This window comes from Ovis aries, chromosome 6 (assembly GCF_016772045.2).
Source record: "Ovis aries strain OAR_USU_Benz2616 breed Rambouillet chromosome 6, ARS-UI_Ramb_v3.0, whole genome shotgun sequence".
In the NCBI taxonomy this organism is placed as follows: domain Eukaryota; kingdom Metazoa; phylum Chordata; class Mammalia; order Artiodactyla; family Bovidae; genus Ovis; species Ovis aries.
In genome coordinates this window covers 22,037,097-22,052,988 of record NC_056059.1, presented here as the reverse complement: position 1 = coordinate 22,052,988, position 15,892 = coordinate 22,037,097, and the positions used below count along the sequence as shown (strand labels likewise).

The window sequence follows — 15,892 nt, the reverse complement described above, 5'->3', positions numbered from 1 at the left end:
AGATTAAGGTCGGCCCTAAATCCAATGTGAGTAGTTCTTATAAGAGACAAGAGGACACACAGAGACACAGAGAAGGTCCTATGAAGATGGAGGCAGAGATTGGAGAGATGTAGCTATAAGCCAAGAAACACCAATGTCAGCTAGGAGTCAAGGACAGGAAGAGGAATTAAAGGATTCTTCCCTAGAGCCTTTGGAGGGAGCCTGGTCCCGCCAATACTGTGATTGTGAACTTCTAAGATGCAGAACTGTGAAAGAATAAATTCTTGTTGTTTTAAGCCATCACGTTTATGGTAATTTGATACAAAAGCCCTAGGAAACTAATACAGTGCCACTAGGTTAATCAAGGAAGAATGTGAAAATGAGAAAAACTAAAAAACAGAAGGGATTAATTAAATATGCAGACATTACTATGCCAAATAACTATAATTCCATGTCTCTTAAAAACTTGAATAATTTACCTCCATTTCTAGTGAGGGCCATATGAAGTGGCCCAAACAAACAATGAAGCATCAACTTTTACATAAGCTCAATGATTTCCCTTCTTTAGGAGGAATATGAAATAGAAATTAGGTTTTAACATATTCAATTAGGTTATAGTAAAAGGGATGAGAATTAAGAGAATCCATATTAGGAAAAAATATATATAAGCGCAATGGAAATGACTATATATTATCTGTAATGAATGTGATACTGCTTCCAGAATATACAGAAAGATCTCAGTGGATGCATTTTAGAATTACTTGGGGAATATAATTATTACAAGAGTCTTAGGCTTGTCTACAAATTTTACAATAGCATCTTATTGAAAATATCTAAGTGATAATATAGTCATCCCTTGTTACCCATGGAAGAGTAGTTCCAGGACCTCTGCAGTTACCAAAATCCATGAATGCTCAAGTCCCTTTTATAAAATAACAACTATTTGTACATAACATAAACACATCCTCTCATATACTTTAACTCATCTCTAGATTACGTATGATACTGAATACAATATAAATGCTATGTAAATAGTTGCCCAAGTGTGGCAATTTGGGGTTTCAGTTTTTGGAACTTTCTGTATTTTTCCTCTGAATATTTCTGATCTGTGGCTAGTTGAATCCATGGATGCAGAACCTGCAGATACAGAGGGCTGACTGTAGAGATGAATTTCACATTTCAGAGCAAGACTAATGCATCTTTACAAGGGCAGAATCTTTGTTTTGTTGACCAATGTATCTCAAGAGCCCAGAAGAGTGCCTGGCTATGGTAGTGCTCAATAAGCACTTGATGAACGAATATATCAAACGACTTGTTTAGAAAAATGAAGGCCTTCCCCCATCTAAAGACTCCAGAATAATATAATCACCACAAAGGATATTGGTTAACATCTCAGTAGGAGTTGAAACTGTCCAAAATATTGTCCATTAAGATCTGTTCATCTGAGAGGTTATTTCTGGAATTTAGGTTTACTGGAATCAAATTTATTATATAAGTAAAAAATTTAGTCAGGAAAAATGACCAGGAAGATAACTTTAAAAAGTCACCTTTTCCTTTAGTTTTTCTTGAACTTCTGATAGTTTTTCACAGGTCCTAGAAAGCTCTTCTTCTTTCTTAATGGTATGGTTCTTTTCTTGTGCAACAATATCCTGTTGTTTTTTAAGTTCATTTCCAAGAAATCTTAATTCTTCCTGGTTTTCAATGCTCTAGAATTTTTTTTTAAAAGTTGAGATCAAAATAATACTCACATTTAAGAAATCAGGTAAAAATCAGAATTTACTTTAGCCAAAAAATGAAGAGATCATGACAAACTATATCGGAAAAGATTAATTTAAAAAGTGAGGCCTTAATCACATAAGTGGCAAGAATCTGATTTTTTAAATACTGTTTCTTCATTGCTCACCTTACATTCCTATCATGAGAATTAGAACTGGGTTTAGTATTTTATCATGAGAGATTTGCTCATTTTCTACTCCTAAGCCAAAAGACACTTTTAAGCTTTTGTTGACAACAGATAATATGAGACACATCTATATATCTATATATGGTTATGGTCTTTTCATATGCTGGAATGGCTTTGATTTTACACTGCTTAATAGCAAGGTCAAAATGGCAGCACTGTTTGGTAGCAGGAGGTGGACTAATCCAAGTTATTAAGCTTAAACAGTAACATCCTTAAGTATTCTTAAGAATACTTAGCATTCTTAAGTCACAAAAACATCTCAAGCCAGAGACTGATAAATGAATATGACTTTTGTCTGTATTGTTACTTACAGTCAATAATTCTAACCAAACAGACAATCCCAAGAAACACAGAAAACCACACAGAAGGTCAGGTGCTACTCTGATCCATAGCAAACTTCTCAAAGTATTAATTTCATTCTAGGTACATTATATTATCTCTAAATTTAGAAAAAAATACTAAAGCAGGTTTGCAAACAAACATTAACAATAAACAATTAAAAATGAAGTAAAAAATCGCAACAGCATATATAAAAGAAACATTTAGGAACAAATTTAAGGAAATATGGAAAAGATCTGTAGACTGAAAAATATTACATATCACAGACACAACAAATAATTTATAAAAAGATAAACAACAGCCAGTAAGCAATCTCATGCTGCTGCTGCTGCTAAGTGACTTCAGTCATGTCTGACTCTGTGCGACCCCATCGACGGCGCCCACCAGGCTCCCCGTCCCTGGGATTCTCCAGGCAAGAACACTGGATAGTAAGCATGAAAAGATGTCCAATATCTTTATAGTCATTAGGGAAAGGCCAATGAAAACTATGAGGCACACGCCCAACAGAATGGTTAACATTAAACACAATACTGTGAAGTGCTGGTGAGGATGTGGAGTCACCAGAATTCTTTTAATTTGCTGATAGAAATATAAAATTGTACAACTACTTTGGGAATCAACCTAGTAAATTTTCAGCAAGTTAAATATATATCTCCCTATGATCCAGCTATTCCATTTAGATATTTATCCTAGAGACATAAAAAACAAAATCTCCATAAAAATATTTGTTTATGAATGTTTACAGCATCATTATTCAAAACAGCCAAATAGTGAAGAGAATCTAGATTTCCACCAGCAGAAGAAAGTCTAAACAAACTGTAGTCTTTCCAACAATGGAATGCTACCCAGCAATGAGCAGGAGAGCAGAAAGAAGGCATGGGCTCCCCAGGTGGCGCTAGTGGCAAAGAGCCTGCCTGCCAAAGCAGGAGACATAAGAGACAAGGGTTCTATCCCTGGGTCGGGAAGTTTCCCCGGAGGAGGGCATGGCAACCCACTCCAGTATTCATGCCTGGAGAATCCCACAGACACAGGAGCCTGGTAGGCTACGCTCCAAAGGTTGCAAAGAGTCAGACACAACTGAAGCAACTTAGCATGCACACACAGAAAGAAGACACAAAAGAGTGTATGCCGTGTGATTCTATTTGTATGAATTTCTAGAAGAGACAAAATGATTAAGGTAAAAACCATAAGGACAGTGACTACATGGGGCAGAGGTTAAGATCGGGATTGAGTAGATCAGGGCTCAAGGGAACATTCTGGGGTGATGTTCCACGACCTGATGAAAATGGAAAGTCCACAGTAGAGATATTTGTCAAAAGTCATCAGACTGTATACCTGCATCTGTTACATTTATCACACGGCATGTAAGATATACCTCAATAAAATTGTAGAAGTCTAAAGTATACAAGGACGAAAACATACTGCAAAGTTTACAGTGCTTAATCCTACCATTTCAATGTTTTCTCTTAGGTCAGTCTTCAGTTGCTCCTTTTCTGCTGTAATACTCTCTAACATTTGTTGCAGTTCATTTTTCTCCTGTATTAAAGAAAATATCTTTTTCTCTTGCTCAGTTAGCTCATTATCCGCAGCATCTGTGATCAGAGCTTGAGTTTTTGTGGTTTCCAAATTTTGGCTTTTATCTATGACAACCATCTAAAATATAAATATAGTAAAGAATTTCTTAGTTAACAATACTTTTAATAATAATAATAAAATAGCCAATACATATTACTTTATATCATGCAATATTTTCATATATTGATATACTTAATCTTCACTATAACTTTATGAGGTAGGTACTATTATTATCTCCATTTGACAGATGAGGAAATAATCCCAGAGAGGATAGGTCACTTGCCCAAGGTCACTCAGAGATGAATAACCAGGTTTTGAACCCAATGCTCTGGCTCCAGTGTGTGCTCTTGTGCCTGATCACTAATAAGAACTACCTAAACAGCTGACAGAATGTGGTCCACTGGAGAAGGGAATGGCAAACCACTTCGGTATTCTTGCCTTGAGAACCCCATGAACAGTATGAAAAGGCAAAATGGTAGGATACTGAAAGAGGAACTCCCCAGGTCAGTAAGTGCCCAACATGCTACTGGAGATCAGTGGGGAAATAACTCCAGAAAGAATGAAGGGATGGAGCCAAAGCAAAAACGATATCCAGTTGTGGATGTGACTGGTGGTAGAAGCAAGGTCTGATGCTGTAAAGAGCAATATTGCATAGGAACCTGGAATGTCAGGTCCATGAATCAAGGCAAACTGGAAGTGGTCAAGCAGGAGATGGCAAGAGTGAATGTTGACATTTTAGGAACCAGTGAACTAAAATGGACTGGAATGGGTGAACTTAACTCAGATGACCATTATATCTACTACTGTGGGCAGGAATCCCTTAGAAGAAATGGAGTAGCCATCATGGTCAACAGAAGAGTCCAAAATACAGCACTTGGATGCAATCTCAAAAACAACAGAATGATCTCTGTTAGTTCACAAGACAAACCATTCAATATCACAGTTATCCAAGCCTATGCCCCAACCAGTAATGCTGAAGAAGCTGAAGTTGAACGATTCTATGAAGACCTACAAGAACTTTTAGAACTAACACCCAAAAAAGATGTCCTTTTCATTATAGGGGACTGGAATGCAAAAGTAGGAAGTCAAGAAACACCTGGGGTAACAGGCAAATTTGGCCTTGGAATATGGAATGAAGCAGGTCAAAGGCTAATAGAGTTTTGCCAAGAGAACGCACTGGTCATAGCAAACATCCTCTTCCAACAACACAAGACTCTACACATGGACATCACCAGATGGTCAACACCAAAATCAGACTGACTGTATTTTTTGCAGCCAAGATGGAGAAGCTCTATACAGTCAGCAAAAAACAAGACCAGGAGCTGACTGTGGCTCAGATCATTAACTCCTTATTGCCAAATTCAGACTTAAATTGAAGAAAGTGGGGAAAACCACTAGACCATTCAGGTATGACCTAAATCAAATCCCTTATGATTATATAGTGAAAGTGAGAAATAGATTTAAGGGCCTAGATCTGACAGACAGAGCACTGAAGAACTACGGACAGAGGTTCTTGACATTGTACAGGAGACAAGGATCAAGACCATCCCCATGGAAAAGAAAAGCAAAAAAGCAAAATGTCTGTCTGGGGAGGACTTACAAATAGCTGTGAAGAGAAGAGAAGCGAAAAGCAAAGGAGAAAAGGAAAGATATCAGCATCTGAATGCAGAGTTCCAAAGAAGAGCAAGGAGAGATAAGAAAGCCTTCCTCAGCTATCAATGCAAAGTAATAGAGGAAAAGAACAGAATGGGAAAGACTAGAGATCTCTTCAAGAAAATTAGAGATACCAAGGGAACATTTCATGCAAAGATGGGCTCGATAAAGGACAGAAATGGTATGGACCTAACAGAAGTAGAAGATATTAAGAAGAGGTGGCAAAAATACACAGAAGAACTGTACAAAAAAGATCTTCATGACTAAGATAATCATGATGGTGTGATCACTCACCTAGAGCCAGACATCCTGGAATGTGAAGTCAAGTGGGCCTTAGAAAGCGTCACTACCAACAAAGCTAGTGGAGGTGACGGAATTCCAGTGGAGCTGTTTCAAATCCTGAAAGATGATGCTGTGAAAGTGCTGCACTCAATATGCCAGCAAATTTGGAAAACTCAGCAGTGGCCACAGGACTGGAAAAGGTCCGTTTTCATTCCAATCCCAAAGAAAGGCAATGCCAAAGAATGCTCAAACTACTGCACAATTGCACTCATCTCACATGCTAGTAAAGTAATGCTCAAAATTCTCCAAGCCAGGCTTCAGCAATACATGAACCGTGAACTTTCAGATGTTCAAGCTGGTTTTAGAAAAGGCAGAGGAACCAGAGATCAAATTGCCAACATGCGCTGGATCATTGAAAAAGCAAGAGAGTTCCAGAAAAACATCTATTTCTGCTTTATTGACTATGCCAAAGCCTTTGACAGTGTGGATCACAATAAACAGTGGAAAATTCTGAAAGAGATGGGAATACAAGACCACCTGACCTGCCTCTTGAGAAACCCGTATGCAGGTCAGGAAGCAACAGTTAGAACTGGACATGGAACAACAGACTGGTTCCAAATAGGAAAAGGAGTACGTCAAGGCTGTATACTGTCACCCTGCTTATTTAACTTCTATGCAGAGTACATCATGAGAAACGCTGGGCTGGAAGAAGCACAAGCTGGAATCAAGATATCCGGAAGAAGTAGCAATAACCTCAGATATGCAGATGACACTACCCTTATGGCAGAACGTGAAGAGGAACTAAAAGCCTCTTGATGAAAGTGAAAGAGGAGAGTGAAAAAGTTGGCTTAAAGCTCAACATTCAGAAAACGAAGATCATGGCAACTGGTCCCATCACTTCATGGGAAATAGATGGGGAAATAGTGGAAACAGTGTCAGACTTTATTTTTTGGGCTCCAAAATCACTGCAGATGGTGATTGCAGCCATGAAACTAAAAGACACTTGCTCCCTGGAAAGAAAGTTGTGACCAACCTAGATAGCATATTCAAAAGCAGAGACATTACTTTGCCAACACAGGTCCGTCTAGTCAAGGCTATGGTTTTTCCAGTGGTCATGTATGGATGTGAGAGTTGGACTGTGAAGAAAGCTGAGTGCTGAAGAATTGATGCTTTTGAACTATGGTGTTGGAGAAGACTCTTGAGAGTCCCTTGGACTGCAAGGAGATCCAACCAGTCCATTCTAAAGGTGTTCATTGGAAGGACTAATGCTAAAGCTGAAACTCCAATACTTGGCCACCTCATGCAAAGAGCTGACTCACTGGAAAAGAGTCTGATGCTGGGAGGGATTGGGGGCAGGAGGAGAAGGGGACTACAGGGCATGACATGGCTGGATGGCATCACCGACTTGACAGACATGAGAATTAGTAAACTCCAGGAGTTGGTGATGGACAGGGAGGCCTGGCCTGCTGCGATTCATGGGGTCACAAGGACTTGGACACGACTGAGCCACTGAACTGAACTGAAACAGCTATATATATAAACAATTATTTTATGTATGATGTGTTAACCAGATTTTATGAAAAAGTAAGCTACTTTGAGCTCTATCATTTTATTTCTTTCCTTAAAAGTTGGAAATCATTCCCTAATCCCAATAAGAATATTCCCAACTTTCATTTTCAGAGGTAGTGCATACTTACTTACAATGGTAAGTATGTGCCATTGTAAGTATACATGTAGAAGGCAAAGTAATTTTGGTAGAAATATATCTCACATTATAATAGTATAATTCATCTTTTCTTAATATATAATTTTCAATTACTGCTTAAGAAAAGCATGTTTATAAATTCATTTATCCATAATTAAGTCTTAACCAAATGTAACTTAAAATGTGAAGTCCCTGGTAAAAGGAGACTAAGGCTAACATCACAATTGTTGCCATGAAATTAGGTGTTACTATGTAACTTTATACTAGTCTAATAAATATTCAACTCCGTACTGGTCACATATGTCTTTAAAAGTTTTTATAAAGATCTATAATCAATGTTAGAAAAAAATCTGAAAAATACAGAGAAAAAATATCATCAATGTCACCAACACAACCACTATTAGAATTCTGGAATATTTCATTCCAGTGTTTTCCATTAACTTTTAAAAAACATAGCAATCATCATTAATTTACATATATCAGATTCATTGTAGCTTTTCTTTTTCATGTAGATCATATGCATTTTCCCATACTATTATGTAAACTTCAAATTAATATTTTTAGTAGTTTCTTTGTTCTCTAGAGTGGATATGGACAAACCAACCTTTCTTTAGTTAGCCTCTTAAGTGCTGGCAATACTCATGAGCTTCTGACAATGTTGCACACCACGGAGCTAACTATATGAGAAATTAAGGTGGGGAACATATAGCCTTTGGGACCGGTTTGTCAGATACTATAGTTCACACTCCTGAATCTTTACTCCTAAACAAAGGAATATCTACAAAGACAAAGAAGACCGAGACAAAGTATTCTATTATGATAACCAAGGTACATTTAAAAACTGAACTCAGACTAGGAAATATTTCAGCTACTGTGGTTATGAGTAAAATTTAATTTCTGTTGAGACACACTAGAGAAACTGCATTTCCAAAGAGAGAGACATCAAGTAGGTTGAAAATGGGCACTCCAAGATGATTTCTGACAGACCTCCTAATAGACCTCTGTGGTGCCCAGAATAGAGGGGTCCTAGGAGATTCCTGGACCCTCTCTTTTATCTACATGGATGATTCCAGCATGAATATGGTTATCATTGGACCAAGGTAATCTCAGCCTTCCCGCACAGACTTCAAGACCTCTAATAAACAGAATGGTGCTGAAAATTCCATCAGACCCTTTGTCATCATGGAAACTTCTAGCATGAACAGAAGCCAGGTGGTCCCAATGAGTATAATTTCCCTCACTTCTCATTTATTGTCTCCTCACGTTGTGTGTATGTTAGTCATTCTGTCGTGTCCAGTTCTTTGTGACACCATGGGCTTCTCTGTCCGTGGAATTCTCCAGGCAGAATATTGGAGTGGGTTGCCATATCCTTCTCCAGGCCTCCTTCTCATGGGGCACTATGATTGGATTAGTTTTAAAGCAGATATACATTGTTATATCTTATTCTAAATAAACTATTCATAAAACTTTCCCCTTACGAAAGCAGAAGTTATAAACTTCAAATCAAGGTCAAGAACCTTTGGCCCACGGTTGATTCAAATTATAGATAAGCTGAGAACATGAGATAATAGAGAAAGTGAAAGGCCTTAAGCATAGGAGAGAGAAGAGAAGCTCCTTTTCCAGCACTGGAATATTGTGTGTCAGGGCAGAGGGGAAAAAAAGAAGCTAACTTAAACTGTATAAAAATTTAAAACTTCTGTGCATCAGAGGACACAATCAACAGAGTGAAAAGACAACCTATGAAATGGGAGAAAATACTTGGAAATCATAAAACTGATAAAGGGCTAATATCCAAAAAACAGAATTCTTACAACAATAAAAAACCAACTTAAAAATGGGCAAAAACTTGAACAGACATTTCTGCAAAGATAAACATATAGTTTACAAACAGTCTGTGATATTTTGTTATGGCAGCCCTAGCAGACTAATATGCTTCCCTTTAAAAAAAATCACCATTAGCATCCCAATGCATATAATTAAATTCGTAACTGATTGAATAATCAGTTAAGTATTATTTTTTTTAAAGCAGTTTTTCTCCTAAAGTCTCAGGGCAAAATGAATCTTACTATCCAGAATGAATTAAGGTAAGATTTAAGCACCTAAGAGTAAAATTAAGGCCCAAACCCTAGAAATAGACGCAAACATGATATACAGGTTGATTCTATAGCAAACTCTAAACAAACAGAAAGTATACAAAATCTAACATAAAACAAATATTTTAGCCATAATAAGCACAGAATCTTTCTCGCACTCTTAGACTTCAGTGAGTTCTGAAGATGTGCAAATTATATCAGGTCTCAGAAAAAAGGTCAGCTCAAAATCTGAGTTAGTACTTTTTGTCTTTTCCTTTTCAAATTGATGGTAAGCAGTTATATTTGAAGTTATTTCAAAGACATTAGGCTTAAGCATGTAAATTATTCTGAGTTATTACTACTGTGAATAATAAAGATTGAGATTACCATTATGTACTTTAGTGTTTGAGGTTAAGGTTATATACTTAAGTGTCAAGGTTTTATGATAACTCTGACCAGAAACACTCTTTACCTTTTCCTGAAACTCATCCCTAGTTTCTTCTAAGTTTTCTTCTATATGCAAATTCTTGGAAGCTTCCTCAGAAATTTTCATTTTTAGCACGTTAATTGTTTCTTGGTGTTGTTTCAAAGACTCAAGCGCATTTCGTAGCTGTTCCTGGGTGTCTATATTCTTTGTCAGAGAAATAGAAAACAATTTTCATCAGAATGTGAAACAATGAAAATAATTTTACCGTTACTGCTTGATTGTAAATAATAAATAAAGGTTTTTAAAGAGGCTCTAAGATTTCAAAAGTTCAGTCAAAACCTTACCATATTTATAGTATCCTGAATGTCACTTTTGAGTTGGTCCCTCTCAATTTGTAGGCTCTCTTGGAGTTGTTTTTGATCATCTTTTTCTTGGGTTAAGGTTTTTACTTCTACTAATGTTTGCTGAAGTTTCTCAGTAATCAGTGTTTTCTCCTTTTCTACCATTTGCAGTCTAGATTCTCTACTTTCTAATTGTTTCTTCAGCTCTTCCACTTCGTTTGATCTTTCTTGAGTCTCAGTTGTTTTTTGTTGAAGTTCTTGGGTTTTGTGAGAGAGCTTTAAGATGAGAAAAAATAAATGTGAAAAGCAGATCATTCTGCAACATATATATGGAAGCAAAACCCCAGAACAACGATCATTTCCCTAGAGGATGTCCTGCACTAACCTCTGTCTTCAAAGCCTCTAAATTTAACCCAAGTTCTTCAGCTTCTTTATAGAGATTTCCTATTTCTTGATTCAATTTTGCATTTTCTTCAAGGACCATCTTATACTTTTGCTCAAATTCAATATGGTGATTTTTAACATGTTGGAATTCTTGATCAGTGCTTTCACAACTCAACTGGGGAGCTGGTAGGTCATTTTTAGTGCTCCCAATTTCTTCAAGTAAACCTTGAATTCTACTTTCCTTATCAACTACTTCAGAAGACAATTTGTCTTTTTCTGATGTTACTATATAGAGCTCTTCAGATTTATCCCGTATCTATGGAAAAGAAAGAAAATTTAGCTATGAAAGCAAGATAGGACTTAGTTGACCAGTTTTGAGGAAAAAAACTTTCTTTACCTTACTCCCTCCCCATCAAAGACACTGAAATTAAACAAAGGTTTGATTGAGGAATGGCAATATTTTTCTTGTCATATCTCTTTAACACATATTATCCTGTTTAACTTTACTTTCAAAGCTTTGCTTTCTAATCTCTGGTTCTAATAAGAATTGCACACAGAAGGGCACTCAGTAGAAACACAATCAGGATGTGTCTTTAAATCCTTACCTATCATTTTAAAATGTTTTCTGTCTTTCTGATGAGGCAGGCATTGCATGATTTTTCTTAGAATTTTACTTGTATTTCTTTTGCTAACAAACTGAATCAAACATTTATAGTCTCTTGCCTGGCACTTTATAATAAATTACGGCAAAATATTTAAGGTACTTTGCAAAGGTTTTTATATCATGAGTTGTTTTCTTGAAAAATGTTTACCTCTTTCCTTAGCATTTCTACTTCTGAAGGTAAAGATTTCAATTCTGACAGCAAATTAACTTCATTACGCAAAGTTTCATTTTCTTCGACTGCTTTATTCAATTCTTTCTGTAGATGGGTTATTTTTCTTTCCAATTCCATATTAGACAGAAAATCTAGAAAATTTTTAATAAGTTTAAAACAGCTTACAATTATTGGGTCAATCTAAACTATGCATGTAGTTAGATTATTTAATCAGATTGTATAAAATTTATTAAAGAAAGAGTCAGTGTAGGTAAATAGTTAATCCAATAGTTAATCACCTTGTCCAAGATTGGGTTCAATTTATTTGAGAAATAATTTTTAAACTCTTCTGATTTAATGTCTGATATAAATGATTTAACATTTATAAATTTTGATACTAAATGACAGTAACATTTAACATTAAGCAATTAAAAACACCAGAGAATAATGGATTTTTAATCACTGGAATAAAGCTGCAAAATCTTTTAGGTATTATTCTATATAAAGACAGATTTACAAAGAGGTAAGTCTGAAATGATAAAATACCTTTTGGAACTTTGCCATCTATAAGGGAGGTGAGTTTTGTTATTTCATTAAAAGAAGATTGTAATTCTTTCTCCAGATCAACTTGCATTTTCTTTTTCGCCTCCAACTGACTTTGATATAACTGAGTATCATTTTCCATCTGCTTGCATGTACTTGCAAGTTCTTTCTATTGAGAGAAACACTGTAAATTCACAGAAATGTACTGTGAAATGAATTTCAACTGTTATTGTAAATATTACAAAAATCACTCACCATTTTCTCTTTCAGCTTTAGATTTTCACTTCTAAGAAAGGCTGATTCTCTCTTAGCATCAAGAGCTACAGTTTCGGCATCAAGCAGAGTCTGTCTCATTTGTTTTAGGTCTTCAGTGTTTTCCTTTACACATGACAAAAAGGATTTAGTGAAATCTAATTTTGTTAGATTTGGAAAAGCCAATATATACATGTATGTTATTCCTAAGAAATGAAAAATGATTACAATAATGCAAATTACCTAGTGTATTTTTAGAACAGATAAAAATGAATAACACTTTTCATAATAAAAATATTTTAGGGAATTTTAAGGGGTTCAGTGGTTAGGATTCAATGCTTTCACTGCCAGGGGCTGGGTTTGACCCCTGGTCAGGGAATTAAGATCCTACAAGCCATGCAATGGAGCCAAAAGAGAAAAATTAAAAAAAAAAAAAAAAAAAAGTCTAGCTATAATGTTTCAAAATTATACATGCATCGTGTAGAAGTACTATAATAATTCTGCTATTGTTTAGAAAGGATAACAAACCTAGCCTGTTAGAGTTTTCTGTGTATTTTTGTTTTCTGCTTTACTCTTTGTTTATGTTTTGTTTTGGTCATGCTGCAGGGCAAGTGGGATCTTAGTCCCCCTGCCAGGGACTGAACCTGTGCCCCCTGAAGTGTAAGTGTGGAGTCTTAACCACTGGAGCGCCAGGGAAGTCTTTGTTTTTTTTTTTTTAAAGTTACTCTCTGCAAAACATGACAGGTGTGTACTTAATAGTTAAAATTAAGGACGTTTAATAACAAATTTAAAAAAAGACAAATAATTCAGTAGAAAAATAGAAAAAGGATATGAAAAGGCAACTCACAGAAGAGAAAAAGGAAATGACTGATAAATATGAAAAAAAAATTTAGCTCACTTTTAGAAAGAAGTGGCATTTTAACATGACTTCAGCCATACATGAATTCAACCATATGTCCTTGGCAAAATATTAATGGGTGCATGCATGAATCAATGAACTGGATGAATAAAGAGAAAGAAATAAACAACAATTTAAAAAATGGGCAAAGTCATCCCTGGCGGTCCAGTGGTTGGGACCCCAAGCTTCCAATGCAGGGTGCCTGGATCTGATCCTTGGTTGGGGAACTGAGATCCCACATGCCACGTAGCACAGCCAAAAAGATTTAGAAAAAAAAAAAAAAAAGGTGGTGGTGGTGGGGAATTCTTATTCTATCAATAGACACGCCAGGATCTGAAAGTGTCTTTCTCTCCAAGGCCTTAGAACAATAAGAACACTTTCAAAAAGATCATTTGCCATTAACAAAAGGTAATAAAAGAGTACTAATAGAAGATAACAAAAAGTACTCTGAAAACCTCAAATGCAAACAAAAGAAGAACAAAAGCAGCTAATAATCTAAAATTTCTGGCTAGAAATTGCTGCCTTTTAAAAAAAGAGAGCTAAAAACTCAAATTCAACTGATACTTTCTTGAAGTAATCAAGTGAATTGAAAGAAAATAGGAAAAAAAAGCTAATTCCACCATAAAATTCATTACTGTTTAATAGCACGATCTTATACTGACCAAAATAACCTACAGCTACAGTTTCTGCTGAAAAGTATTAAACTGTTAAAATAGTTACTTCATTATAATGAGAATACATTAATATATATATTAATGAAATAGAATTAATGTAATTTATGAAATAATGCTCAATTACATGTTTTATAGTTCTAATTACTAATCAATGTCAACTGCTTACCTGAAGATACCGATTATATATTTCTCCATGCATTTGTATAAAGCAATTGAAAAAAATTAAAAAAATTTTTAATTACTGATTTTTAATGGAAGTCAGAGACATTACTTTGCCAACAAAGGTCCATCTAGTTAAGGCTATGGTTTTTCCAGTGGTCATGTATGGATGTGAGAGTTGGACTGTGAAGAAAGCTGAGCGCCAAAGAATTGATGCTTTGGAACTGTGGTGTTGGAGAAGACTCTTGAGAGTCCCTTGGACTGCAAGGAGATCCAACCAGTCCATTCTAAAGGAGATCAACCCTGGGTGTACTTTGGAAGGAATGATGCTAAAGCTGAAACTCCAGTACTTTGGCCACCTCATGCAAAGAGTTGACTCACTGGAAAAGACTCTGATGCTGGGAGGGATTGGGGGCACAAGGGAAAGGGGATGACAGAGGATGAGATGGTTGGATGGCATCACTGACTTGATGGATGTGAGTTTGAGTGAACTCCGGGAGTTGGTGATGGACAGGGAGAACTGGCGTGCTGCGATTCATGGGGTTGCAAAGAGTCAGACACGACTGAGCGACTGAACTGAACTGAACTGAATGGAAGTTCATCACTAACTTATTAAATTCGATTGAAGGATAGTATTGTTAACTCTTGATTTTTATCCATAAAATGGAAATGATATTAATTGTGCCTCTCTCATAGGATTAAATACTATACTTAAAACAACTAGAACAACAACCAGCACATCGTAGGCTCAGTATAAATATTTGCAATGATGATGACAGTATAACTACAAATGTCAAAATGATGATACAACAAAATAAATCTGACTTTTACCGATGAGTATGATGAGTCCATTTTCATACTTTCTGACTTCTGAGACTCTATATATTCCTGTAGCTTCTTAATCTGGTCTTCCTTTTCTCTAAGCAGCTCTACTTTTGAATTTAGTTCATTCTAAAACATTTAAAGGAGAATGAAACAATTTAAATGGGTTTCAATCTTAAGGAATTAAAAAGAACTTACATTTAATAGTTTAAATCAGTAGATAGCAAAATTCAATGAGTTGAGATTTTAAAAATATAATTCCCTCTATTTTCTGAAATCATATTTAAAACATAGATGTTTTACAGTTTGGGCTCCTTATCAATAGAAATATCAACATAAATGCTCACCTCAAGATCTTGATTATATACTTCTGCATGCTTAACTAAATTCTTTAAGTTGGAAATTTCATGAATTAGTTGCATCTGTAAGAGCATGTGAATAGGCAACAGAGCAAACCAACAGTTAATAAAGCAAAAAAAAAAAAAAAAAAGATAGCATTCATTCACCGCTCTAGAATCACCCAACACAGCAAGAAGGACTGGGAAAGCGACTATTCAAGCTACTGCAACAAAGCACCTCATTATTTAAAAATAAACAAATAAAACCCCAAACTCTCCAGCCAAACAAAAAAATCCCCACACCCTACAAAACAAATAGCGTGACCCCAAAATAGCTACGTCATCTGTTAATAAAGCTACAATAACGTCAAAAGCAAATCAGCATCCACCATTTGTAGAAGACATAGTGGTAATCAAACTCTTAAAAAAACATACTTTTAATAGATTTTTGTTTTGGGTTAAGTGCAGAATGTATTTATTTTATAAGGTTTTTTTCTCTTTTGATAAATTATCTACCTAGCTTTATACTGGCATACTTTTAATGAGTTGTGACTTGAAATTTAGTTTTGGATTATGACAGTTTTAAGTGGTATCTTTATAATATTTTACTGTTCACCAAAACTCCAGAGATATGTATGGGATCATGAAATATTACCTTGTTGGTTTATTCT

The 15,892-nt window shown here is 35.6% G+C and overlaps 1 protein-coding gene across 9 annotated transcripts in view; it reads right to left on the bottom strand.

Moving 5' to 3' along the window:
• CENPE (centromere protein E) overlaps positions 1–15,892 on the bottom strand; it is a 78,301-nt gene that overhangs the window by 35,860 nt on the left and 26,549 nt on the right. For 3 of the 9 annotated variants that reach the window (XM_012179580.5, XM_012179583.5, XM_012179584.5), the window contains exons 17-26: positions 15,231–15,305; positions 14,893–15,012; positions 12,334–12,456; positions 12,082–12,247; positions 11,533–11,687; positions 10,722–11,036; positions 10,340–10,612; positions 10,041–10,199; positions 3,731–3,934; positions 1,527–1,685 (exon numbers count right to left, since the gene is read on the bottom strand). In XM_012179580.5, coding sequence (XP_012034970.4) covers positions 1,527–1,685; positions 3,731–3,934; positions 10,041–10,199; positions 10,340–10,612; positions 10,722–11,036; positions 11,533–11,687; positions 12,082–12,247; positions 12,334–12,456; positions 14,893–15,012; positions 15,231–15,305 — 1,749 coding nt within the window. The remainder of the gene's footprint in view (positions 1–1,526; positions 1,686–3,730; positions 3,935–10,040; positions 10,200–10,339; positions 10,613–10,721; positions 11,037–11,532; positions 11,688–12,081; positions 12,248–12,333; positions 12,457–14,892; positions 15,013–15,230; positions 15,306–15,892) is intronic. The other 6 variants (XM_027970838.3, XM_060416818.1, XM_027970837.3 and 3 more) reach the window with 3 other exon arrangements.